The 27417-nt window shown below is 48.1% G+C and overlaps 1 protein-coding gene across 3 annotated transcripts in view; it reads left to right on the top strand.

Moving 5' to 3' along the window:
• The window catches only part of spef2 (sperm flagellar 2), a 714991-nt gene that overhangs the window by 666995 nt on the left and 20579 nt on the right, over positions 1–27417 (top strand). For all 3 annotated transcript variants that reach the window (XM_072592835.1, XM_072592845.1, XM_072592854.1), the window contains exons 30-32: positions 10670–10808; positions 22065–22294; positions 24940–25046. In XM_072592835.1, the coding sequence (XP_072448936.1) occupies positions 10670–10808; positions 22065–22294; positions 24940–25046 (476 nt within the window). The remainder of the gene's footprint in view (positions 1–10669; positions 10809–22064; positions 22295–24939; positions 25047–27417) is intronic.

The raw sequence follows: 27417 nt of genomic DNA on the forward strand, positions 1-27417 counted from the left end.
ACATTCTACTTTCACTTTATCGACCAACCCTCTCGGTTTAATCCACCATTATATCTTACACTTCCAGAAAACTGTCCACAATGTTCAAAGTCATCTTCAAATTCCCAGACAATAAACTTCACTACAATACAGTAGCTTTATAACCAGAGCCACCCCCAAACAAGGCAGAGATCCCTCACAAAGCCAGTCAATTCAAAACTCCTGCCAAAAGCCACCACTGCTTATGATCCCAGCCCAAGTTACTTCTGGAAGAGTCAGAGCCTGACTGAAATCTGATTTGGTAAACTCTGTTTGGATTTTTTTTGTCTGAATGAGGTGGTCTTTCACTGAAAGGATGAACTTCAATGCTGCAGGTTTGGATTGAACAAGAAAACACAGGTTTATTAACAAATGCCGGTAAAATAGAATAGACCAAGATATTAACACTTATCACAAATTTCAAGATTTTGAAACGTGCAGTAAAAGAATATAATTATATTAATCCCAAAAGGGCCCATTTACAGTACTCACATCTGGGAGAATTCGCTTTTCAGTCACTCCAAAGAATTTACTTTCGTTCTGCCTTTAACTTCCAATCTGGAAAGTCTCTCTGTCTCTTCTTTGAGCCTTCGTACAAATGACCTCCAATTTTTTAAGCATCTTCTCCCTCCCTTTTTAAATAATGGGGTTACATTTGCCATCCTCCAACCAGACACCACCATGTTTATACCCACATACTCAATCACCTAGAACCCACCTTATATCCTTCTAATGATCCAGTCTCTCAGCAAACTTGGAAATATTACATTTGTTTTCCCCATCCAAGTTATTTATACACATTGTTAATAGCTGGAGATTAAGCCCTGATCCCTGCATTACCCAAACTCTGCCACTCAGTAAAAGACCCATTTATCCCCACTCTGTGTTTCCTCTCTGTCAACTGATTCTCACTGTATGCCAATACATTACCCCTTTCCCATGTGGTTTATCTTTAACCCCTTATGAGTGCAAGTATTAAAAGTCTTCAAAAAATCCAATACCTGACATCCACCTATTCTCCTTCATCCATTCTTAGATTGTAACCTCCTCAAGAATTCATAAGGAGAGTTAAGCATGATATTCCTTTCCTTAACCCGTGCTAGTTTTGTCTAATCCCATTAAAGCTCTCCAAGTGTTCTCATTGAGTCATAGAGTCATAGAGATGTACAGCATGGAAACAGACCCTTCAGTCCAACCCGTCCATGCCGACCAGATATCCCAACCCAATCTAGTCCCACCTGCTAGCACCCGACCCATATCCCTCCAAACCCTTCCTATTCATAAACCCATCCAAATGCCTCTTAAATGTTGCAATTGTACCAGCCTCCACCACTTCCTCTGGCAGCTCATTCCATAGACATACCACTTTCTGCGTGAAAACATTGCCCCTTAGGTCCCTTTTATATCTTTCCCCTCTCACCTTAAACCTATGCCCTCTAGTTCTGGAGTCCCTGACCCCAGGGAAAAGACTTTGCCTATTTACCCTATCCATGCCCCTCATAATTTTGTAAACCTCTATAAGGTCACCCCTCAGCCTCCAATGCTCCAGGGAAAACAGCCCCAGCCTGTTCAGCCTCTCCCTGTAGCTCAAATACTCCAACCCTGGCAACATCCTTGTAAATCTTTTCTGAACCCTTTCAGGTTTCACGACATCTTTCCGATAGGAAGGAGACCAGAATTGCATGTAATATTCCAACAGTGGCCTAACCAGTGCCCTGTACAGCCGCAACATGACCTCCCAACTCCTGTACTCAATACTCTGACCAATAAAGGAAAGCATACCAAACGCCTTCTTCACTATCCTATCTACCTGAGACTCCACTTTCAAGGAGCTATGAACCTGCACTCCAAGGTCCCTTTGTTCAGCAACACTCCCCAGGAACTTACTATTAAGTGTATAAGTCCTGCTAAGATTTGCTTTCCCAAAATGCAGCACCTCACATTTATCTGAATTAAATTCCATCTGCCACTTCTCAGCCCATTGGCCCATCTGGTCCAGATCCTGTTGTAATCTGAGGTAACCCTCTTCGCTGTCCACTACACCTCCAATTTTGGTATCATCTGCAAACTTACTAACTGTACCTCTTATGCTCACATCCAAATCATTTATATAAATGACAAAAAGTAGAGGACCCAGCACCAATCCTTGTGGCACTCCACTGGTCACAGGCCTCCAGTCTGAAAAACAACCCTCCACCACCACCCTCTGTCTTCTACCTTTGAGCTAATTCTGTATCCAAATGGCTAGTTCTCCCTGTATTCCATGAGATCTAACCTTGCTAATCAGTCTCCCATGGGGAACCTTGTCGAACGCCTTACTGAAGTCCATATAGATCACATCTACTGCTCTGCCCTCATCAATCCTCTTTGTTACTTCTTCAAAAAACTCATACAAGTTTGTGAGACATGATTTCCCACGCACAAAGCCATGTTGACTATCCCTAATCAGTCCTTGCCTTTCCAAATACATGTACATCCTGTCCCTCAGGATTCCCTCCAACAACTTGCCCACCACCGAGGTCAGGCTCACTGGTCTATAGTTCCCTGGCTTGTCCTTACCACCCTTCTTAAACAGGGGCACCACGTTTGCCAACCTCCAGTCTTCCGGCACCTCACCCGTGAATATCGATGATACAAATATCTCAGCAAGAGGCCCAGCAATCACTTCTTTAGCTTCTCACAGAGTTCTCGGGTACACCTGATCAGGTCCTGGGGATTTATCCACTTTTAACCGTTTCAAGACATCCAGCACTTCCTCCTCTATAATCTGAACATTTTGCAAGGTGTCCCCATCTATTTCCCTACAGTCTATATCTTCCATATCCTTTTCCACAGTAAATACTGACGCAAAATATTCATTTAGTGTCTCCCCCATTTTCTGAGGCTCCACACAAAGGCCGCCTTGCTGATCTTTGAGGGGCCCTATTCTCTCCCTAGTTACCCTTTTGTCCTTAAAATATTTGTAAAAACCCTTTGGATTCTCCTTAATTCTATTTGCCAAAGCTATCTCATGTCCCTGTTTTGCCCTCCTGATTTCCCTCTTAAGTATACTCCTACTTCCTTTATACTCTTCTAAGGATTCACTCGATCTATCCTGTCTGTACCTGATATATGCTTCCTTCTTTTTCTTAACCAAACCCTCAATTTCTTTAGTCATCCAGCATTCCCTATACCTACCAGCCTTCCCTTTCAACCTGACAGTTCTGTTATTACATCTTTTCTAATAGTCTCTAGCATTTTTCACAGCTTGGGTTATTTTTATTTGATTTGATGTATTATTGTCACATGTACCCAGGTACAGTGAAAAGTACTGTTTTGTGTGTGGTACAGGCAGAACATACCGTACAGAGATCATAGGGTGACTGAACACAGCACGGTGTACAATGTTCCAGCTGCAGAGAAGGTGCACAGAGAGCAAGATCAATATTCAATTCAAAATTAGAGAGGTCCATTCAGTAGTCTAACAACAGCAAGGACAAAACTGTCCTTGAATTAGTTGGGAAGTGTGTTTAAGCTTCTGTATCTTCTGCCTGATAGAAGAGATGGTAGAGATTATAACGGGGGTCTTTGGTGTTGTTGGCTGACTTTCTGAAGCAGCGAGATGTGTAGGCAGATGGAAGATTGGCTCGTGTGATGGCACTGCTCTGCCCAAGACCAATTACAGAGAGTTGTGAACCCAGTCCAGGCCAACATGGAAAAGTTTAAAAATACGTACCAACAGATTCAAGAACAGCTTGTTCTCCACTGTTATCAGACTTCTGAACAGACCTCTCATATATTAGAGTTGATCTTTCTCTGCACCTTCTCTGTAGCTGTAACACTACATCCTGTATTCTGTTCTATTACCCTGATGTACTTAAGTAAGGTATGATTTGTCTGGTTAACACGCAAAGCAGTACTTTTCATTGTATCCTGGTACATGTGATAATAATAAATCAAATCAAATCAAACTTTAACACTTCCTTACTGGATTTCAGACTATAACTCTGAGTCCCCCAACCCAGCCTACTTCAGCATCTGACATCTCCTGTTATAACTGCTTCCTTTTTAGCCTTTATCGGTCGAGGCTTGGATGATCAGAGCAGGGAGGTTCTGGTGGAGCTGTACAGGAGTTTAGGGAGGACACAGCTGGAGGATTGTGTGCAGTTTCTGGTGCCCACACTATAGGAAGGATGTGATTGTACTGGGAGGCGGGTACAGAGGGGATTCACCAGGATACTGCCTGGGATGGAGCAGGTTAGTGATGAAGACAGGCTGGAGAAGCTCAGGTTGGTTTCTTTAGAGCAGAGAAGGCTGAGGGGGGAACCCTGATCGAGGTGGATAAGGTTATGAGGGGCTTGGACAGGGGGGATAGAAAGCAGCTGTTCCCAATAGTCAAAGGGTCAATAACTAGGGGGAATAATTTTAAGGTGACATGCGGGGCATTACCTCCTTGAACTGCTGCAGTCCTTAGATCATAGGATAGCCACAGTACTGTTAGGGAGGGAGCTCCAGAATTTTGCCCGAACACAATGTCGGAATGGCAATATATGTCCAAGTCAGAATGGACTTTTGAAAGTTAGGTATGCTACATCAACTACACTCCCTTCATCAACCCTCACTGTTAACTCATGAAAATAGCCATCAGCAGATCAACTACTCCCACCTGCCGTTATGTTCTACCTTATTGATGGAAATCTGGAATGTACTGCCTAGGTGGGTGTTTGAGGTGGAAAACCTCACAACCTTTAAATGTTAAGTGGTTGAGCACTTGAAATGTCATAACATTCAAAGCCATGAACCTGGCGCTAGAAAGTGGGACTAGTGTACACTTAGTGTTGTTTTAGGCAGGATGGACCTAAAGACGTTTTCTGGACTGTATGATTCACCCGCCCTCACTTTCTCTTCCCGTTGCGGTTCCCATTCTAGTTTCCTCATTCCCTATACCTGTGTTATTGACAGTCCCTCAGCCAAACCCTTGCTGCCGCTGTTTCAAAATTGATTCTCGACAACCCCCCTCAAACATCGCCACTTCTCACTCATTCCAGCTCATCTGCAGGAAGCCCCTCCCACTGACTGAGCAAGCAGCTGTGTAAACAGCACTTACAATGAGGGGCAGGCTGTTTGTTTTGGAAAGGTGCACCAATCCCTCCCACAATCCTCAGGGTTTAGAAAACAGTCCTTTTCTTATTTCAGTCCACAACCCGACATACAGAGACATAAAAGAGATACAGTCTTTACTGAACACAGTTGTACACAGACATGGAAACTGGCAAAGAATGACTAAACCAGTCAACAATTGAGAGTAAATCAGCTCGAAACCTGAACTCGGGTGGGGAGAGTGTCTTTAATTGTTTCTAAGATTGAGAGTAGCAATAGTAATTGTGATCCTGATTTCTGTTCCTAGGTCAGGAGCACAGACATAGGATGCTTCCTAGTTTTGCAATCCTGACCCAGGGAATTCTGGTCCAGGAACTTGGATTTTCATTCGGATGGCCGGGTTCTCTTGGAGGTGGGCTGGATAATCCTGGTATAAGAGCAGAGGCAGTCTGGCACAGCACTGGATAGAAGTTTTTATTAACAACAGAATGAAACCTAAACCCCCACACTCCCACTCTCACACACCACCTCCCCCTAAACAAATCTGCCCAGATTCCATCCATGCTCACCCATTCTGACTCATACCCTCTATTCCACTCCAGCCACCCTCCATGGCCCCTCATATCTCCAGGCTGACCTATCACCCAGTCATCACTGTGGACCTTTCAAACATCCATGAACCTAATGCCAGCTGGTGCCAGCCCTTCCAACAGCCTTCCCTTTCCATGTGAAACCCCTTTGTGTCTACCCTTGGCAAACTTCAGCAGCCAATACAGCTGTGCATTTGTTAACCATGTCACTATTCAAACCATCATTGATCGAAAAAAAATCAAATTCTTTCAATTAATCACAATGAAAACAAACATCTCACTCAATTACTTAATCCTTTATGAAAACAAACATTTTCTGTTCTAGAGGTAGTTGGAACTTTGAGATACTCACCTTGAGATGTGCCTCACTGTGTACTTGAGCAAATAAGCAAATCCTGTAATGGCTTTGGCAACAGGCACACTGGCATACTTAACATGGAATCTTTTTAACTCTAAAATTTTTAACATTCCTTTAACAGATTGACGATTCTAATAGAGTTAAGTAATTATATGGATCCTTGCTCATCTCTCCCTGGAATATTGTGTACATGTAACCGGTCGATGTAACTGTGGAAACATATATTTGCCAGAGAGCGACTGCAACAAAGATTCATAGAAACACAGATAATAGGAGTGGGGGGTAGGCCAATCAGCCCCTCAATCCTGCTGCCCCATTCAATATGATCATTCAATAATATCATCCAACTCAGTCCCCTGTTCCCACTTTCTCCCCATACCCTTTGATCTCTTTCACCCTAAGACCTGTATCTAACTCCCTCTTGAAAACATTTAGTGTTTTGCTCTCAATGCTTTCTATGAGAGAATTCCACAGCGTCACCACATTGTTGATAAAGATAGTTCTTCTCATCCACATCCTAAATGGCCTATCCTACATCCTTCACCTGGACTCCCTGGTCATTGGGAACATCCTTCTTGCATCTATCCTGTCTAATTCTGTTAGAATTTTATAAGTTTCCGAGATCCTCCCTCATTCTTCTAAGCTCCAGTGAATAATGTCCAGATACTGATCCAGTCTCACTTTACACTTCAGTCCTATCATCCCAGGAATCAGACTGGTAAACCTTTGTTGCAGTCCCCCCTATCACCAGAACATTCTCCTTCTGATTAGGCAGCCAAAGCTGCCTACAACACTCCAGGTGTGGTCACTCCAAGGCCCCATACAAATACGGCCAAACCTGAATCCTCTCACGATGAAGGACATTCGCCTTCTTCACCACCTGCTGCACCTGTTTTATTTCAGATTTCCAGTGTCCACTGAATTTTGCTTCTGTTTGACAGAACCTTCTCTGAATAAGGGGCTGAGCCATTTTGACTCAGCTGAGAAGGCATTTCACTGTATCGTTGGAATTCTCTGTCAGAGTGATCTGTGATGTGGAGTTACTGGTGTTGGACTGGGGTGGGCAAAGTTAAAAATCACACAACCCCAGGTTATAGTCCAACAGGTTTACTTGGAAGCACTAGCTTTCGGAGCGCTGCTCCTTCATCAGGTCACTGTGGAACAGGATCATAGGACACAGAATTTATAGCGAAAGATTACAGTGACATGCAACTGAAATGATATATTGAAAAAACATGGATTGTTGTTAAGTCTTTCATCATTTAGAATGGGGTGCAGAGTTCGGTTCATTAATATGTAAGTCCCAGAACTCCTTTTAAGTCACATTCTCGAGATAACTTGAGATTTTATTAAAAGAAAAGGTGACATCTCAGCTCAGACAATGCATTAAAGGTGTGAGGTTGGAGTCTGTCTGTATCCCAGCCTTGAGTCAGACTGGTTCTATTTCCAAAGTGGAATTTACAAAATATTACACGGATTGACTGATTGACTGCCTGCAGATCGTGTGCTTTTTGAGCAAAAAATGCAACACCATCCAGGCTCTCAAAACCGATCACAACATTGTCATCAAACCAGCAGATAAAGGAGGAGCCATTGTCATTCAGAATCGAACAGATTACTGCAAGGAAGTGGACCGACAACTGAACAACCAGGAACACTACAGGCAACGACCAGCTGATCCAACCAAAGAACACACCCGTGAATTAAACACACTGATCAGAACTTTGGATCCAGTCCTTCAGAGTTCCCTACGCACCCTCATCCCATGTACTTCTCGTGTAGGCGACTTCTACTGCCTTCCAAAGGTACACAAAGCCAACACACCGGGACGTCCCATCGTGTTGGGCAATGGGACCCTGTGTGAGAATCTCTCTGGTTATGTGGAAGGCATCTTGAAACCTATTATACAGGGGATCCCCAGCTTCTGTCGCGACACTACGGATTTCTTACAGAAACTCAGCACCCACGGACCAGTCGAACCGGGAACATTCCTCGTCACAATGGACGTTTCCGCACTCTACACCAGCATCCCCCACAAGGATGGCATCTCGGCAACAGCCTCAGTACTCAACACCAACAACTGCCAATCTCCAAACACCATCCTACAACTCATCTGCTTTATCCTCGATCACAACGTCTTCACCTTTGACAATCAGTTCTTCATCCAGACACATGGAACAGCCATGGGGACCAGATTTGCACCCCAATATGCCAACATTTTTATGCACAGGTTCGAACACAGTTTCTTCTCTTTGCAGGACCTCCAACCAACATTATACACCAGGTACATTGACGACATTTTCTTCCTCCGGACCCACGGCGAGGAGTCACTGATAAAACTACACAGTGACATCAACAAGTTTCATCCCACCATCAAACTCACCATGGACTACTCTCGACTGTCTGTCTCATTCTTGGACACATGCATCTCCATCAAGGATGGACACCTCAGCACCACACTCTACCGCAAACCCACAGACAACCTCACAATGCTACACTTCTCCAGCTTCCACCCAAAACATATTAAAACAGCCATCCCCTATGGACAAGCCCTACGCATACACCGGATCTGCTCAGATGAGGAGGAACATGACGGACACCTGGAAGTACTCAGGGACACCCTCACAAGAAGGGGTACGATACTCAACTCATCGACCGCCAGTTCAGACGTGCCACAGCAAGGAACCGTAATGACCTCCTCAGGAGACAGACATGGGCTGCAACTGACAGGGTACCCTTCGTTGTTCAGTATTTCCCAGGAGCTGAAAAACTACGCCATGTTCTTCGCAGCCTACAGAACATTGAGGATGAGCACCTCGCCAATACCTTCCCCACATCTCCACTGCTTGCCTTTAAACAACCACCAAACCTCAGACCATTGTTCCCAGCAAACTGCCCGGCCTTCAGGACAACATCAACCACAACACTGTACAACCCTGTCACGGCAACCACTGCAAGACGTGTCAGAGTGTCGACACAGAGACCACCATTACACGTAGGGACACCACCCACCATGTACACGGCAGGTACCCATGTGACTTGGCCAACGTTGTCTATCTCATACACTGCAGGCAAGGATGCCCGGAGGCACGGTACATTGGGGAGATCGAGCAGAGGCTACAGCAACGGATTATGGGAACCACACAACAATCACCAGACAGGAGTGTTCCCTCCCAGTCAGAGAACACTTCAGTGGTCCAGGACATTTGGCCTTAGATCTTTGGGTGACCATCCTCCAAGGTAGACTTCAGGACAGGCAACAACACAGAGTGGCCAAGCAGAGGGTGATAGCCAAGTTCAGTACACATGGGGATGGTCTCAATCAGGTCTTTCGGTTCATGTCACAATACGGGCGACCCCACTGCACTACACACTCTCACACACTCTCACACACACTCACACAGATGTACACACACTCTTACATACTCACACACTCATGCAGACCCTCTCTCACACACACACACGTGCATCGCCCACATTCACATCCATGCACAAACCCTCTCACAGGTTTGTATCCCATCACACTCACACAAACACACCTTCTCTCACATGGACTCACACTCATATGCACACACACTCTCTCTCTCTCATGCACACACACACACACACACATGTAAGTCTACGTGGTGAATCTGTATTTCCAGAATTATATTTGCAGACACACTCTATTTCACCCAAAAAGCACACGATCTGCAGGCAGTCAATCCGTGTAATATTTTGTAAATACCACTTTGGAAATAGAACCAGTCTGACTCAAGGCTGGGATACAGACAGACTCCAACCTCACACCTTTAATGCATTGTCTGAGCTGTGATGTCACCTTTGGTTATAAAACCTTAAGTTATCTTGATAATGTGACTTAAAAGGAATTCTGGGATTTACATATAAATGAATCGAACTCTGCACCCCGTTCTAAAAGAGGAAAGACTGAACAATCTAGGTTTGTTCTGTATCTTTTCAGTTTCATGACATTGTAATCTTTTGCTATAAATTCTGTGTCTTACAATCTTATACTCCACAATCCCTGATGAAGGAGCAGTGCTTCCAAATAAACCTGTTGGACTATAGTGGGCGGCACGGTGGCACAGTGGTTAGCACTGCTGCCTTACAGCGCCAGAGACCCGGGTTCAATTCCCGCCTCAGGTGACTGACTGTGTGGAGTTTGCACATTCTCCCCGTGTCTGCGTGGGTTTCCTCCGGGTGCTCCGGTTTCCTCCCACAGTCCAAAGATGTGCAGGTCAGGTGAATTGGCCATGCTAAATTGCCTGTAGTGTTAGGTAAGGTGTAGATGTAGGGGTCTGGGTGGGTTACACTTCGGCGGGGCGGTGTGGACTTGTTGGGCCGAAGGGCCTGTTTCCTCACTGTAAGTAATCTAATCTAATCTGTAACCTGGTGTTGTGTGATTTTTAACAGTGACCAATCATTGAGTATGTCCAAGATTGAGATAGATAGATTTCTATATTTTGAAGACATTATGGGTATGGGGACAGAGCAGGAAACTGATGCTGAAGTAGAAGATCAGTTGTAATCCCATTGAATGTTGGGCTGAATGGCCTCATCTTGCTCCCCTTTTGTAAGTTTTCTCTCTACCCCAAGGTAAGCTGTGATTGACTTGTATTTCCAGCACAAGCTGTCAGGCTGCGTCTGGAGCGAATCAAACTGAAGGCCATGGCCGTGGTCCAGGAGCTGAAATCCAAAGCAGCAGAAATCTTCACCATCATGGAGGATCAGCTCGGGGCCAGATTCCTGCAGGAAATGGAAAGGTAACTGCAGTTCTCTTCCTGTTCTGGCAGCAGCTGGAGACAGCCCAGGGTGTAAGAATCCTCCCTGCCCTCTCACTCCTCCCGTCATTCCCCATCCATCCCACCCTCTCCTCTTAATAGCCCCAAAGCCCCTTTGCTGCATCCCTCTCCTCCACCCTCTCCTCCTTTTCCTCACCCTTTGCTCTCCATCCCTCACCACCTCCCCTTCCTTTCAGACCCACGTCTCCCCTCTCCACACCTCCATCCTACCCAGCTTTCCTCCTCCTCTTTCTCAGCTCTCCCCTCCAAACTGCAATATACTCCATCTCTCTCTCTCTCTCTCTCTCTCTCCTTCTATCGTTCCTCTTCCATCCCTCCCTTATTCTCTCCCATTGTCTTTCCAAACCTCTCAGAACTTGAGCTCTTCAGCACAGTGAACATTACGGATGCAGAGAGAATTGGGCACACCTTCAGCTGAAGTGTTGAGGAGACCTGTGTACACAATCAGGTTGTTTGCAAAGAGACCATTCCACAACCACCAGGCACAGCCCCACTGAGCTCACTGAACTGTCGATTAATACAACCCCTTTCACTTGGTTGGATTCACATTGACGTAAACCGCACATTGAGGTTTTTGTTTTAAAGGTTCCCTAGAAGATTCTAAATTACAATACTTACAAATAGACAATCTGCATGAATTATGTTGGTGTATTGTTGGGGCCCGTTGCCCGAACTGTTGGTTGGTAACCGATTAACCGTTGGAAGTTCGATGTGGCCAGCTACAATTTCCTATGGAGGCAGATTCCACAGGACAGCACATTTAGGGAGAGGAAGAAGATTCTGGCTTCGGTTCTGCAGCTGGAGCACTTATCACAGCCCAGTTCGACAGTGTTAAAATCACACAACACCAGGTTAGAGTCCAACAGGTTTAATTGGAAGCACTAGCTTTCAGAGTGCTGCTCCTTCATCATGTACTCCACAACCACCTGATGAAGGAGCAGTGCTCCAAAAGCTAGTGCTTCCAATTAAACCTGTTGGACTCTAACCTGGTGTGGTGTGATTTTTAACTTTGTACACCCCAGTCCAACACCAGCATCATCAAATCAGTTCTACAGTCAGAGAGATCTACAGCACACATTAGACCCTTCGGCCCTTGTAGTCTGTGCTGGTTAAAAAAAACATCTGATTATTCTAATCCCATTATCCAGCACTTGGCCATAGCCTTGTATGCCTTGGCATCACACAGGTATGTATAAATACTTCTACAACGTGATGAGGGTTTCTGTCTCAACCTCCCTCACCAGAGAAAGGGCAGATGGAGTTTAATCTGGACAAATGAGAGGCAATATGTTTTGGGAGATCTAATGCAAGAGGGAAGTATACAGTAAATGGCAGGACCCTTAAGTAGCATCAACACTCAGAGGGATCTAGGTGGACAGGTGAATGTGGCAACACAAGTGCACAAGGTGGTCACGAGACATATGGCATGCTGGCCTTCATTAGTTGGGACATCTCAAAAGTTAGGCGACAGCTTTCTCAAGTTTTCGTTAGGCTGCACCTGGAATATTGCATGCAGTTCTGGTCACGACACTATCAGAAGGTTGTGGAGGCTTTGGAGAGGGTACAGAAATGGTTTGAACAATAGACAATAGATGCAGGAGGAGGCCAGGATGTTGCCTGGTTTGGAGGGTATTAGCTCGGAGGGCAGTTTGGACACAGTCAGTTTGGTTCCACTCGTACATCAGAGCTGAGGGGGTGATCTGATAGAAGTTATGGGAAGCACGGCTAGTCCAAATCTTCTTCCCAGAGTAGGATTGTCAATCACTAGGGCATATAGGTCTAGGGTAAAAGGAGGAATGTTTAAGGGAGATGTGGGAGGCAAGTCTTTTTCCACAGAGGGTGGAATGTGCCTGGAATGTGCTGCCAGAGGAGGTGGGAGAGACGGATATAATCACATTGTTTAAGAGGCACCTGGACAGGGACATGAATAAGGACGAGAGGGATAGAGACCACACAGAGGCAGAAGGTTTTCACTTTAGAAAGGCAATAGGCAATAGGCAATAGGTGCAGGAGTTGGCCATTCTGCCCTTCGAGCTTGCACCACCATTCAATATGATCATGGCTGATCATCCTTAATCAGTATCCTGTTCCTGCCTTATCTCCATAACCCTTGATTCCACAATCCTTGAGAGCTCTATCCAACTCTTTCTTAAATGAATCCAGAGACTAGGCCTCCACTGCCCTCTGGGGCAGAGCATTCCACACAGCCACCACTCTCTGGGTGAAGAAGTTTCTCCTAATCTCTGTCCTAAATGGTCTACCCCGTATTTTTAAGCTGTGTCCTCTGGTTCGGCACTCACCCATCAGCGGAAACATGTTTCCTGCCTCCAGAGTGTCCAATCCTTTCATAATCTTCTATGTCTCAATCAGATCCCCTCTCAGTCTTCTAAACTCGAGGGTATACAAGCCCAGTCGCTTCAGTCTTTCAGTGTAAGGTAATCCCGCCATTCCAGGAATTGACCTCGTGAACCTACGCTGCACTCCCTCAATAGCCAGAATGTCTTTCCTCAAATTTGGAGACCAGAACTGTACACAGTACTCCAGGTGTGGTCTCACCAGGGCCCTGTACAGCTGCAGAAGAACCTCTTTGCTTCTATACTCAATCCCTCTTGTTATGAAGGCCAGCATGCTATTAGCCTTCTTCATTACCTGCTGTACCTGCATGCTTACCTTCATTGACTGCTGTACAAGAACACCCAGATCTCTCTGTACTGCCCCTTTACCTAAATCGATTCCATTGAGGTAGTAATCTGTCTTCCTGTTCTTGTATGTTGGCACAGTCTTAGTGTGGCAAAGGGCCTGTTCCTGTGCTGTACCAGTCTGTATTCCCCCCTCAACACAATCCCCTTTGCTCCAAGGGGAACAATACCAGTCTGTATAATCCCTCTGTATCACAGAATCATAGAGGTGTTATGCACAGAAAGATGTCATTTAGCCCATGATGTCAGCACTGGATCTTCAAACAAGCTCATGATCTCATTCCAATCTCCTGCCTCCACTCCCTGACCACAAATAACCAGACAGTGCCACCTTCAATATCTCACAAACTCACCCTCTCTCCCCCACTCTCTCTGTCTCTCTTCCCCACTCTCTTCCCCTCTCCATCCCTCTCTTCTCCACTCTCTTCCACTCCCTTCCCCTCTTTCGCCCTCACTTCCCCACTCTCTCCCCCTCTCTCCCCCACTCTGTCCCTCTCTCCTCCCCCCTCGCGCTCTCTCTTCCCCACTCTCTCCCACTCTCTCCCCACTCTCTCCCTCTCTCTTCCCCCTCGCTCTCTCTTCCCCACTCTCTCCCTCTCTCTTCCCCACTCTCTCCCTCTCTCTTCCCCACTCTCTCCCTCTCTCTTCCCCCCTCGCTCTCTCTTCCCCACTCTCTCCCTCTCTCTTCCCCACTCTCTCCCTCTCTCTTCCCCGCTCTCTCCCTCTCTCTTCCCCACTCTCTCACTCTCTCCCCACTCTCTCCCTCTCTCTTCCCCACTCTCTCACTCTCTCCCCACTCTCTCCCTCTCTCTTCCCCCCTCGCTCTCTCTTCCCCACTCTCTCACTCTCTCCCCACTCTCTCCCTCTCTCTTCCCCCCTCGCTCTCTCTTCCCCACTCTCTCCCTCTCTCTTCCCCACTCTCTCCCTCACTCTTACCCTCTCGCTCTCTCTCTTCCCCACTCTCTCCCTCTCTCTTCCCCCCTCGCTCTCTCTTCCCCACTCTCTCCCTCTCTCTTCCCCACTCTCTCCCTCTCTCTTCCCCACTCTCTCCCTCACTCTTACCCCCTCGCTCTCTCTCTTCCCCACTCTCTCCCTCTCTCTTCCACACTCTCTCCCTCACTCTTCCCCCCTCGCTCTCTCTCTCTTCCCCACTCTCTCCCTCTCTCTTCCCCACTCACTCCCTCTCTCTTCCCCACTCTCTCCCTCACTCTTCCCCCCTCGCTCTCTCTTCCCCACTCTCTCCCTCTCTCTTCCCCACTCTCTCCCTCACTCTTCCCCCCTCGCTCTCTCTTCCCCACTCTCTCCCTCTCTCTTCCCCATTCTCTCCCTCTCTCTCTGTCCACCACCTGGACAGTGGGGCCAGGGAAGAAGAGGGAAAGATGATGCATTGCACTGATTGAACACTCCAATCCTGTAGCAGCTGAAACTGTGGTAATTCTGGGCCAGGAGGTGTTTGAGGTGCTGGGTATCTGTCCTGAGCATCAGAGAGACAGCGTGGGGCGCTACAGTGAGGGAGGATGGACCTGTTGGTCAGTGTGATGGCACATCCCAGCTACATCCCAGTGTGTTCTCTCACTGGGCGTGTGGTGGATCACTCTGTGTGCTCTCTAACTGGGTGTGTGGTAGATCTCTCTGTGTGCTCTCTAACTGGGTGTGTGGTGGATCTCTCAGTGTGCTCTCTAACTGGGTGTGTGGTAGATCTCTCAGTGTGCTCTCTAACTGGGTGTGTGGCGGATCACTCAGTGTGCTCTCTCACTGGGTGTGTGGTGGATCACTCAGTGTGCTCTCTCACTGGGCGTGTGGTGGATCACTCAGTGTGCTCTCTAACTGGGCGTGTCGTGGATCACTCTGTGTGCTCTCTAACTGGGTGTGTGGTGGATCACTCAGTGTGCTCTCTAACTGGGTGTGTGGCGGATCACTCAGTGTGCTCTCTAACTGGGTGTGTGGTGGATCTCTCAGTGTGCTCTCTAACTGGGTGTGTGGCGGATCACTCAGTGTGCTCTCTAACTGGGTGTGTGGTGGATCTCTCAGTGTGCTCTCTAACTGGGTGTGTGGTGGATCACTCAGTGTGCTCTCTAACTGGGTGTGTGGTGGATCACTCAGTGTGCTCTCTAACTGGGTGTGTCGTGGATCACTCTGTGTGCTCTCTAACTGGGTGAGTGGTGGATCACTCAGTGTGCTCTCTAACTGGGCGTGTCGTGGATCACTCTGTGTGCTCTCTAACTGGGTGTGTGGTGGATCACTCAGTGTGCTCTCTAACTGGGTGTGTCGTGGATCACTCTGTGTGCTCTCTAACTGGGTGAGTGGTGGATCACTCAGTGTGCTCTCTAACTGGGCGTGTCGTGGATCACTCTGTGTGCTCTCTAACTGGGTGAGTGGTGGATCACTCAGTGTGCTCTCTAACTGGGCGTGTCGTGGATCACTCTGTGTGCTCTCTAACTGGGTGAGTGGTAGATCACTCAGTGTGCTCTCTAACTGGGTGTGTGGCGGATCACTCAGTGTGCTCTCTAACTGGGTGTGTGGCGGATCTCTCAGTGTGCTCTCTAACTGGGTGTGTGGCGGATCACTCAGTGTGCTCTCTAACTGGGTGTGTGGCGGATCTCTCAGTGTGCTCTCTAACTGGGTGTGTGGCGGATCACTCAGTGTGCTCTCTAACTGGGTGTGTGGTGGATCACTCAGTGTGCTCTCTAACCGGGTGTGTGGCGGATCACTCAGTGTGCTCTCTAACTGGGTGTGTGGCGGATCACTCAGTGTGCTCTCTAACTGGGTGTGTGGTGGATCACTCAGTGTGCTCTCTAACTGGGTGAGTGGTAGATCACTCAGTGTGCTCTCTAACTGGGTGTGTGGTAGATCACTCAGTGTGCTCTCTAACTGGGTGTGTGGCGGATCACTCAGTGTGCTCTCTAACTGGGTGTGTGGCGGATCACTCAGTGTGCTCTCTAACTGGGTGTGTGGCGGATCACTCAGTGTGCTCTCTAACTGGGTGTGTGGCGGATCACTCAGTGTGCTCTCTAACTGGGTGTGTGGTAGATCTCTCAGTGTGCTCTCTAACTGGGTGAGTGGTAGATCACTCAGTGTGCTCTCTAACTGGGTGTGTGGCGGATCACTCAGTGTGCTCTCTAACTGGGTGTGTGGTGGATCTCTCAGTGTGCTCTCTAACTGGGTGAGTGGTAGATCACTCAGTGTGCTCTCTAACTGGGTGTGTGGTGGATCTCTCAGTGTGCTCTCTAACTGGGTGTGTGGCGGATCACTCAGTGTGCTCTCTAACTGGGTGTGTGGAGGATCACTCAGTGTGCTCTCTAACTGGGTGAGTGGTAGATCACTCAGTGTGCTCTCTAACTGGGTGTGTGGTGGATCTCTCAGTGTGCTCTCTAACTGGGTGTGTGGTGGATCACTCAGTGTGCTCTCTAACTGGGTGTGTGGTGGATCTCTCAGTGTGCTCTCTAACTGGGTGTGTGGCGGATCACTCAGTGTGCTCTCTAACTGGGTGTGTGGTGGATCACTCAGTGTGCTCTCTAACTGGGTGTGTGGCGGATCTCTCAGTGTGCTCTCTAACTGGGTGTGTGGTGGATCACTCAGTGTGCTAACTGGGTGTGTGGCGGATCACTCAGTGTGCTCTCTAACTGGGTGTGTGGCGGATCACTCAGTGTGCTCTCTAACTGGGTGTGTGGCGGATCACTCAGTGTGCTCTCTAACTGGGTGTGTGGCGGATCACTCAGTGTGCTCTCTAACTGGGTGTGTGGTGGATCACTCAGTGTACACTCTAACTGGGTGTGTGGCGGATCACTCAGTGTGCTCTCTAACTGGGTGTGTGGTGGATCACTCAGTGTGCTCTCTAACCGGGTGTATGGTGGATCACTCAGTGTGCTCTCTAACTGGGTGTATGGTGGATCACTCAGTGTGCTCTCTAACTGGGTGTGTGGTGGATCACTCAGTGTGCTCTCTAACTGGGTGTGTGTTGGATCTCTCAGTGTGTTCTCTAACTGGGTGTGTGGTGGATCACTCAGTGTGCTCTCTAACTGGGTGTGTGGTGGATCACTCAGTGTGCTCTCTAACTGGGTGTGTGTTGGATCTCTCAGTGTGTTCTCTAACTGGGTGTATGTTGGAGCTGTCACTGTGATCTCGTATTGCAGTGTTGGGATTCTATGATTCACTCCAACAATGACTGACCTGGGCAGATGGTCAAATAAAATATGTTCCTGCAGCTCCTGAACGTCTGAAACAAAAGCAGAAAGTGACAGTGAAACTCTGCCGATCTGGCTTCATCTCTGGATTGAGAAACTGTTCACAGTTTGTGTCCAGTGACCTTTATTCAGAATAGTTCTGCCATTCCCAGATCCTGCCAGACCTGCTGTGTTTCTCCAGCAACATGTGTTTTTGTCTAGTCTGGTGGCGGGTGTATTATGGCTTTATCAGCTTCTCAATGATCAGTATAGCCAGGTCCTGGTGTAAAATCACAGTGATTTATGAGTCAGTCAGTCAGTCCCCCGTGGCCCACCCCAGTCCAAACCTGAAGCTCTGTTGGAACCATCCCCAGGAATGAGCTGGAATTGAGGGGAGGAAGGCTGAGTAACCGTCTAGGCTGCTGTTCTACCTTCTCTGTTGGTGATTGTTTTTCAGAGCAGTCACTCACGGCCCATTTGTGGTGTGGATGCTCAAGTATTTCAGGAAGGACTCACTCTGATCGGCAAGGCCTCTTGCTTGGAACCTGCACAGAGTTGGGCTGCAAGATGTTACATTAACCAATGGGTTTTCTTCCAGGGTTTTCTGTTTTCAATGACCACACCTTGTGCCTGAATCTGGAACCCTGTCAGTCTCTGATGGGCTGCTGCAGGGTCCTATTAGCCAGCTGACTGGAATCTCATGTGGGGAACATATCAATTCACCATATGTCTGTGCCTGATTCACCCTGTGTGGTAAGTCAGCCACAGAGAGACGGGGAGCAGTACCAAGTCATGGTCCACATGGACACCAACGACATAGGTAGGAAAAGGATGGGGATTTAAGGCAGAAATTCAGGGAGTTAGGGTGGAAGCTTAGAGCCAGAACAAACAGAGTTGTTATCTCTAGTTTGTTGCCTGTGCCACATGCTAACGAGGTGAGGAATAGGGAGAGAGAGGAGTTGAACACACGGCTACAGGGATGGTGCAGGAGGGACAGATTCAGATACCTGGATAATTGGGGCTCTTTCTGGGGAAGGTGGGACCTATACAAACAAGATGGTCTTCACTGAACCAGAGGGATACCAGTATCCTGGGGGGACATTTGCTAAACCCTTTCGGAGGGTTTAAACTAATTCAGTAGGAGGATAGGAACCGAGACTGTCGTTCCAGTGCACAGGAGGGTGAGAGTAGTCAGGTCAGAGATATGGTTTCAAGGTCACAAGAGTTAACCGACAAGCAGGAAGTTGGTTTGAAGTGTGTCTACTTCAACACCAGGAGCATCCGGAATAAGGTGGGTGAACTTGCAGCATGGGTTGGTACCTGGGACTTCGATGTTGTAGCCATTTCGGAGACATGGTTAGAGCAGGGGCAGGAATGGCTGTTGCAGGTTCCAGGATTTAGATATTTCAGTAAGAACAGAGAAGATGGTAAAAGAGGGGGAGGTGTGGCATTGTTGGTCAAGGACAGTATTGCAGTTGCAGAAAGGATGTTTGGGAACTCATTAACTGAGGTAGTATGGGCTGAGGTTAGAAACAGGAAAGGAGAGGTCACCCTGTTGGGAATTTTCTATAGGCCTCCGAATAGTTCCAGAGATGTAGAGGAAAGGATAGCAAAGATGATTCTGGATAGGAGTGAGAGAGACAGGGTAGTTGTGATGGGGGACTTTAACTTTCCAAATAGTGTCTGCAAATTCTATAGTTTGAGTACTATAGATGGGTCAGTTTTTGTCCAATGTGTGTAGGAGGGCTTCCTGACACAGTATGTAGACAGGCCAACAAGGGGCAAGGCCACATTAGATTTGGTACTGGGTAATGAGCCCGACCAGGTGTTGGACTTGGAAGTAGGTGAGCACTTTGGTGATAGTGATCACAATTCAGTTATGTTTACTTTAGTGATGGAAAGGGAGAGGTATATACCGCAGGGGAAGAGTTATAGCTGGGGGAAAGGCAATGATGATGCGATTAGGCAAGATTTAGGAAGTATAGCATGGGGAAGGAAACTGCAGGGGATGGGCACAATTGAAAAGTGGAGCTCATTCAAGGAACAGCTACTGCGTGTCCTAGGTAAGTATGTACTGAACAGGCAGGAAGGAAGTAGTCAAGCAAGGGAGCCATGGTTTACTGAAGAAGTTGAAACTCTTGTCAAGAGGAAGTTAGGATGGGACGTGAAGGCTCAGTTAGTGTGCTTGAAAGTTACAAGTTAGCCAGGAAAGACCTGAAAATAGAGTTAAGAAAAGCGAGGAGGGGTCATGAGACAACTTGGCAGGGAGGATCAAGGAAAACCCTAAAGCTTTCTCTAGGTATATCAGGAATAAAAGAATGACTTAAGTACGATTAGGGTCTGTCAAAGACAGGAGTGGGAAGTTGTGCGTGGAGTCCAAGGAAATAGGAGAAGCACTAAATGAATCATTTTTGTCAGTATTCACACATAAAAGGACAATGTTGTTGAGGAGAATACTGAGATACAGGCTATTAGATTAAATGGGATTGAGGTTCACAAGGAGGAGGTGTTAGCAATTCTGGAGAGTGTGAAAAGAGATAAGTCCCCTGGGCCGGATGGGATTTATCCTAGGAATCTCTGGGAAGCCAGGGAGGAGATTGCCGAGCCTTTGGCATTGATCTTTAAATCATCATTGTCTACAGGAATAGTGCCAGAAGACTGGAGGATAGCAAATGTGGTTCCCCTGTTTAAGAAGGGGAGTAGAGACAGCCCTGGTAATTATAGACCAGTGAGCCTCACATCGGTTGTAGGTAAAGTGTTGGAAAGGATTATAAGAGATAGGATTTATAATCAACTAGAAAGGAATAATTTATTTAGAGATAGTCAGCACGGTTTTGTGAAGGGTAGGTTGTGCCTTATAAACCTTATTGAGTTCTTTGAGAAGGTGACCAAACAGATGGATGAGAGTAAACCGGTTGATGTGGTGTATGTGGATTTCAGTAAGGTGTTTGATAAGGTTCCCCACAGTAGGCTATTACATAAAAAAACTGAGGCATGGGATTGAGGGTGAGTTAGCAGTTTGGATCAGTAACTGGCTTGTTGAAAGAAGACAGAGGGTGGTGGTTGATGGGAACTATTCATCCTGGAGCTCAGTTACTCGTGGTGTACCACAAGGATCTGTTTTGGGTCTACTGCTGTTTGTCATTTTTATAAATGACCTGGATGAGGGTGTAGAAGGGTGGGTTAGTAAATTTGCAGATGACACTAATGTCGGTGGAGTTGTGGATAGTGATGAAGGATGTTGAAGGTTACAGAGAGACATAGATAAGCTGCAGAGCTGGGCTGGGAGGTGGCAAATGGAGTTTAATGTGGACAAGTGTGAGGTGATTCACTTTGGAAGGAGTAACAGGAATGCAGAGTACTGGGCTAATGGTAAGATTCTTGGCAGTATAGATGAGCAGAGAGATCTCGGTGTCCATGTACAAAGATCCTTGAAAGTTGCCACCCAGGTTGATAGGGTTGTTAAGAAGGCATATGGTATGTTAGCTTTTATTGGTAGAGAGATTGAGTTTCAGAACCATGAGGCTATGCTACAGCTGTAGAAAACTCTGGTGCGGCCGCACTTGGAGTATTGTGTACAGTTCTGGTCACCGCATTATAAGAAGGATGTGGAAGCTTTGGAAAGGGTGCAGAGGAGATTTACCAGGATGTTGCCTGGTTTGGAGGGAAGGTCTAACAAGGAAAGGCTGAGGGACTTGAGGCTGTTCTCGTTAGAGAGAATAAAGTTGAGAGGTGACTTAATAGACACATATAAGATAATCAGAGGGTTAGATAGGGTGGACAGGGAGAGCCTTTTTCTAAGTATGGGGATGGCGAGCACGAGGGGGCATAGCTTTAAATTGAGGGGTGATAGAGATAGGACAGATGGCAGAGGTAGTTTCTTTACTCAGAGAATAGTAAGGGTATGGAACACACTGCCTGGAACAGCAGTAGACTCGCCAACTTTAAGGGCATTTAAATGGTCATTGGGTAAGCATATGGATGGTAGTGGAATAGTGTAGGTTAGATGGGCTTCAGATTGGTATGACAGGGCAGCACAACATCGAGGGCCAAAGGGTCTGTACTGAGCTGTTATGTTCTATGTTCTATGAGTGGCCAGCACATTGTCTAATACTGACCCACAAACAAATCAAGCAACAACTCTGCTCCTGTGATCACATGGCTGGCAACAAAGCCTTCTTCACATTATAGAGTTCACTCTTTTCCCTCGATTTCACTCCTCTCTGTCCCTGACAATAAATGGATGTCTCTAGTTCTTGCTGTATATGGTGATGACTGACTTTAAGTAGTCACTTCTTGTATCTCCTAAGAGTCTCGTTTCTGACTGTAATCTGACCCTTTGTGTGGTTTTCCAGCATCAACACTCTGCTGGATATCAGCCTGGGGTATGTGGATGCTGGCACAAAGATTGAACACCAGCTCATCCTCAAAAGCAAGGAGTTCTTTGTCAACGGAGATGTGAAGGTGATTCCTGACCCTCCACCATTAACACGCGAACCTTCCAAAGAGATTCCAAAGGAAGGCGAGTTAACAATCGAGCAGCTCGGTAACCTGCATCGACAGTTTATGCTTGTGGCACCCACAGGTAAGTCCTTAGACATGGACAGGCTGCTATTGTCACAACCACATGGGAAAGTGACTGATTCTCAATCACTGATCCTCTCAACGTCACCACTAAAGTTCAGTATTTCATCAAAGTATGCAAAGTCCCTGATTTGAGGTATCTGATGGAAACACAGATCAGGTTTCTGTATTTAACAAGAACCACAGCTTATTGGAAAGAAGTAAATCCTCATCACAGAAACATAGAACATAGGGGCAGGAGGAGGCCATTCAACCCTTCAAACCTACACCATCATTCAACACGATCATGGCTGATCAGGTATTCTCAGTGTCCTGTTCCTGCTTTCGCCCCAAACACCTTAATCCCTTTAGCCACAAGGACCATGTCCAACTCCCTCTTGAATATATGCAATGAACTGACCCCAACAGCTTCCTGTGAGATTCTGTAGGTTCCCAACTCTGAGGGAAGAAATTCTTCCTCATCTCAGTCCTGAATGGCCTACCCGTTACTCCTAGACTGTGACCCCTAGTCCTGGGCATCCCCAACATCAGGAACTTTCTTCCCACATCTAGCCTGTCCAGTCCCATCAGGGTTTTATATGGTTCTATGAGATAAGCCCCTCAATCTTCTAAATTCCAGCAAGTCCTGTCTTTCCTCAGGATCAGCATGGGGCGGCACGGTGGCTCAGTGGTTAGCACTGCTGCCTCACAGCACCAGGGTCTCAGGTTCAATTCCAGCCTCGGGTGAGTGTCTATGTGGAGTTTGCACATTCTCCCCATGTCTGCGTGGGTCTCCTCCCAAATCCAAAGATGTGTAGGTCAGGTGAATTGGCCATGTTAAATTGCCCCATAGTGTTCGGAGGGTCTGGGTGGATTGCTCTATGGAGGGTCAGTGTGGACTGGTTGGGCTGAAGGGCCTGTTTCCACGCTGTAGGGAACCAAACAAAAATCACAAGTAAACCTCGAGGAGCTATTAACATATGACTCCAATTGGAGACAGTGAAGTCTGGGAGAATGTGAGGACTGCAGATGCTGAAGATCAGAGTTGAGATTGTGGTGCTGGAAAAGCACAGTAGGTCAGGCAGCATCCGAGGAGCAGGAGGATTCGATGCTTCGGGCTGGAGCCCTTCATCAGGAATGATTTTCCGAAACGTCGATTCTTCTGCTCCTCAGATGCTGCCTGACTTGCTGTACTTTTCCAGCACCACCCTCTCACATGTGACTCTACTTGTTGACCCACCAATCCTTTTTTAACCACCCCGTACACATACCTGCACAGACACTGACAGACAAAAAATCATCGATTTTATGGATGTTGGGAAAAAACGGGAAAGACAGTCCCATCAGGTTTGTTCAAATTTCCCCTTTCTTTGCCAAGACTTTCTGTTCTTCATTCTCCTTTTCCCTATTCTTTGCAGATAGTGCAGGGTGATTGGTCCACTAACTACAAAGTCCCTTAGTCTCTAGTTCAAGGTAACAGCTTACAGCAACTGGCTTTCTTCAGGCTGCTTGGATTTTACTGCAGAGAAATCACAACACCTGTCATTCTAATAGTCCAAAGGCTTCTCACTGAATCGTTCACACCCACAAGCTGTTCAGCTACCTGTTGGCAGTCAAATGTCATGCTGCGTACCTCCACACCCACCCCCTGGCACTGCCCACCAAGGGCCAGGCTTTCTCCAGGTAAAGAGCAGGGTAAACTTCACACACACATACACACCCCCCCCCCCACACACTCATACATACACACACACACAAACACACACACACACCCCACACACAAACACAAACACACACACACACACACACACAGAGGTTCAGTGACTTGTCTTTAAAAGTACAGAAACTCCTTTCCATATTAATCCATGATCAAAAATACAAAAAAAACAAAATAATATGGTCTGAACATAGCTTTCCCCAATAGAAATCGAGGGAAAGCAAACGTCATTTTTTCAAACTTGTGAAGGAGACAAAGCTGAGGAAATGATGTAACCATTCTGAGGTAATGAGATGGCCTCAAACCGAATCCTATCTCGGTGGGCTTTGGAAGAAAAACACTGCCTTTACCTTGGGGCTGCTCCTCTCTGTGACACTCACAGGGCGACCCTCCCTCCCCCCCCCCTCTCCTCCCCTCACACCCCTCCCCTCCCCTCCCCTCCCCTCACACCCCCCCCCTCCCCTCCCCTCACACCCCCCCCCTCTCCTCCCCTCCCCTCACCTCACACCCCCCCGCCCCTCTCCTCCCCTCCCCTCACACCCCCCTCTCCTCCCCTCACCTCACACCCCCCCGCCCCTCTCCTCCCCTCCCCTCACACCCCCCCTCTCCTCCCCTCACCTCACACCCCTCCCCTCCCCTCCCCTCCCCTCACACCCCCCCCCTCCCCTCCCCTCACACCCCCCCCCTCTCCTCCCCTCCCCTCACCTCACACCCCCCCGCCCCTCTCCTCCCCTCACCTCACACCCCCCCGCCCCTCTCCTCCCCTCCCCTCACACCCCCCCTCTCCTCCCCTCCCCTCCCCTCCCCTCCCCTCCCCTCACCTCTCCTCCCCTCCCCTCACCTCCCATCCTCTCCCCTCTCAGGCACTCCCCCTCCCACCTCCCTGGGATTGATGTTTGAATCCTGTTCGGACAGTCACTCTCCCCCTTTCTCTCTGGTGTACACTGCAGGTGTCATGTTGAAAAAGGAATTCATTGAGATTTTACAGGACCTGGTGACAGTGGACCTTGGCACAGACCAACTGCCTGATCAATGGAGTTCCATCTCTTACTCTCAGGTAGGCCACCTCCTCAGTCACTGACTGATGACCGACACATTGCATTTTCCTCAATCACAACAAACCAAACAAAGACAAGGCAATTTGGAAAGGTGGCAACAGTGACCACTCACTGACCCTCGATTTTCAGGATCACATGACCCCAGATGGACCCAGAAGGCCGTGTATGTGTATGGCAGACATATCACCTTTAATAATAATTTCTTCACAGGATGAGGGGGATGTGAGCTAAGGCAGCAATTTATTACCCATCCCTGATTGCCCAGGGACAGTTAACAATAAACCACATTGCTGTGGGTCTGGAGTCACATATAGGCTGGATCAGGTAAAGATGGCAGTTTCCTTCCCAAAAGGATATTAGAGACCCAGATGGTCTTTTCTGACATTCGACAATAGATTCTTGTTCATCATTAGACTTTTAATTCCAGATTTGTCCTTTTTTCTTGAATTCAATTCTCACCAGCTGCTGTGGTGGGAGTCAAACCCCACTCCCCCCCAGGGCCCTGTGTTACTGACTGTATCTCTACTAATGTTAATCCAGCTCCCTCACACTGTCCCTCAGTAACCCCTCTCCCCCCCTGCGCTGTTACTGACTGTATCCCTACTGATGTTAATCCAGCTCCCCCACACTGTCTCTCAGTAACCCCTCTCCCCCCCTGCGCTGTTACTGACTGTATCTCTACTGATGTTAATCCAGCTCCCTCACACTGTCCCTCAGTAACCCCTCTCCCCCCCAGCACCCTGTGTTACTGACTGTATCTCTACTGATGTTAATCCAGCTCCCTCACACTGTCCCTCAGTAACCCCTCTCCCCCCCAGCACCCTGTGTTACTGACTGTATCTGTACTGATGTTAATCCAGCTCCCTCACACTGTCACTCAGTAACCCCTCTCCCCTCCAGTGCCCTGTGTTACTGACTGTATCTGTACTGATGTTAATCCAGCTCCCTCACACTGTCACTCAGTAACCCCTCTCCCCTCCAGTGCCCTGTGTTACTGACTGTATCTCTACTGATGTTAATCCAGCTCTCTCACACCATCACTCAGTAACCCCTCTCCGCACAGCGCCCTGTGTTACTGACTGTATCTGTACTGATGTTAATCCAGCTCCCTCACACTGTCTCTCAGTAACCCCTCTCCCCCCCAGTGCCCTGTGTTACTGACTGTATGTCTACTGATGGTGAGATTAGAGTGGTGCTGGAAAAGCACAGCAGTTCAGGCAGCATCCAAGGAGCAGGAAAATCGACATTTCGGGCAAAAGCCCTTCATCAGGTATACAGGCGGGGTGCCTGCAGTGTGGAGAGATAAATGAGAGGGGGGGTGGGGGGTGTGGAGCAAGTAGCATAGAGTACAATAGATGAATGGGGGTGGGGATGGAGGTGATAGGTCAGAGGGGAGGGTTGAGTGGAAGGGTGGGAAGGGAGATTGGCCGGTAGGGTAGGTCATGAGGACAGTGCTGAGCTGGGAGGTTGGAGCTGGGGTGAGGTGGGGGGAGGGGAAATGAGGAAACTGTTGAAGTCCACATTGATGCCCTGGGGTTGAAGTGTTCCGAGGCGGAAGATGAGGCGTTCTTCCTCCAGGCGTCTGGTGGTGAGGGTGCGGCGGTGAAGGAGGCCCAGGACCTCCATGTCCTCGGCAGAGTGGGAGGGGGAGTTGAAATGTTGGGCCACGGGGCGGTGTGGTTGATTGGTGCGGGTGTCCCAGAGATGTTCCCTAAAGCGCTCTGCTAGGAGGCGCCCAGTCTCCCCAATGTAGAGGAGACCACATCGGGAGCAACGGATACAATAAATGATATTAGTGGATGTGCAGGTAAAACTTTGATGGATGTGGAAGCCTCCTTTAGGGCCTTGGATAGAGGTGAGGGAGGAGGTGTGGGCGCAGGTTTTACAGTTCCTGCGGTGGCAGGGGAAGGTGCCAGGATTGGAGGGTGGGTTGTAGGGGAGCGTGGACCTGACCAGGTAGTCATGGAGGGAACGGTCTTTGCGGAAGTCGGAAAGGGGTGGGGAGGGAAATATATCCCTGGTGGTGGGGTCTTTTTGGAGGTGGCGGAAATGTCGGCGGATGATTTGGTTTATGCGAAGGTTTGTAGGGTGGAAGGTGAGCACCAGGGGCGTTCTGTCCTTGTTACGGTTGGAGGGGTGGGGTCTGAGGGCGGAGGTGCGGGATGTGGACGAGATGCGTTGGAGGGCATCTTTAACCACGTGGGAAGGGAAATTGCGGTCTCTAAAGAAGGAGGCCATCTGGTGTGTTCTGTGGTGGAACTGGTCCTCCTGGGAGCAGATACGGCGGAGGCGGAGAAATTGGGAATACGGGATGGCATTTTTGCAAGAGATAGGGTGGGAAGAGGTGTAATCCAGGTAGCTGTGGGAGTC

Source organism: Chiloscyllium punctatum, chromosome 2, assembly GCF_047496795.1.
Source record: "Chiloscyllium punctatum isolate Juve2018m chromosome 2, sChiPun1.3, whole genome shotgun sequence".
NCBI lineage: Eukaryota > Metazoa > Chordata > Chondrichthyes > Orectolobiformes > Hemiscylliidae > Chiloscyllium > Chiloscyllium punctatum.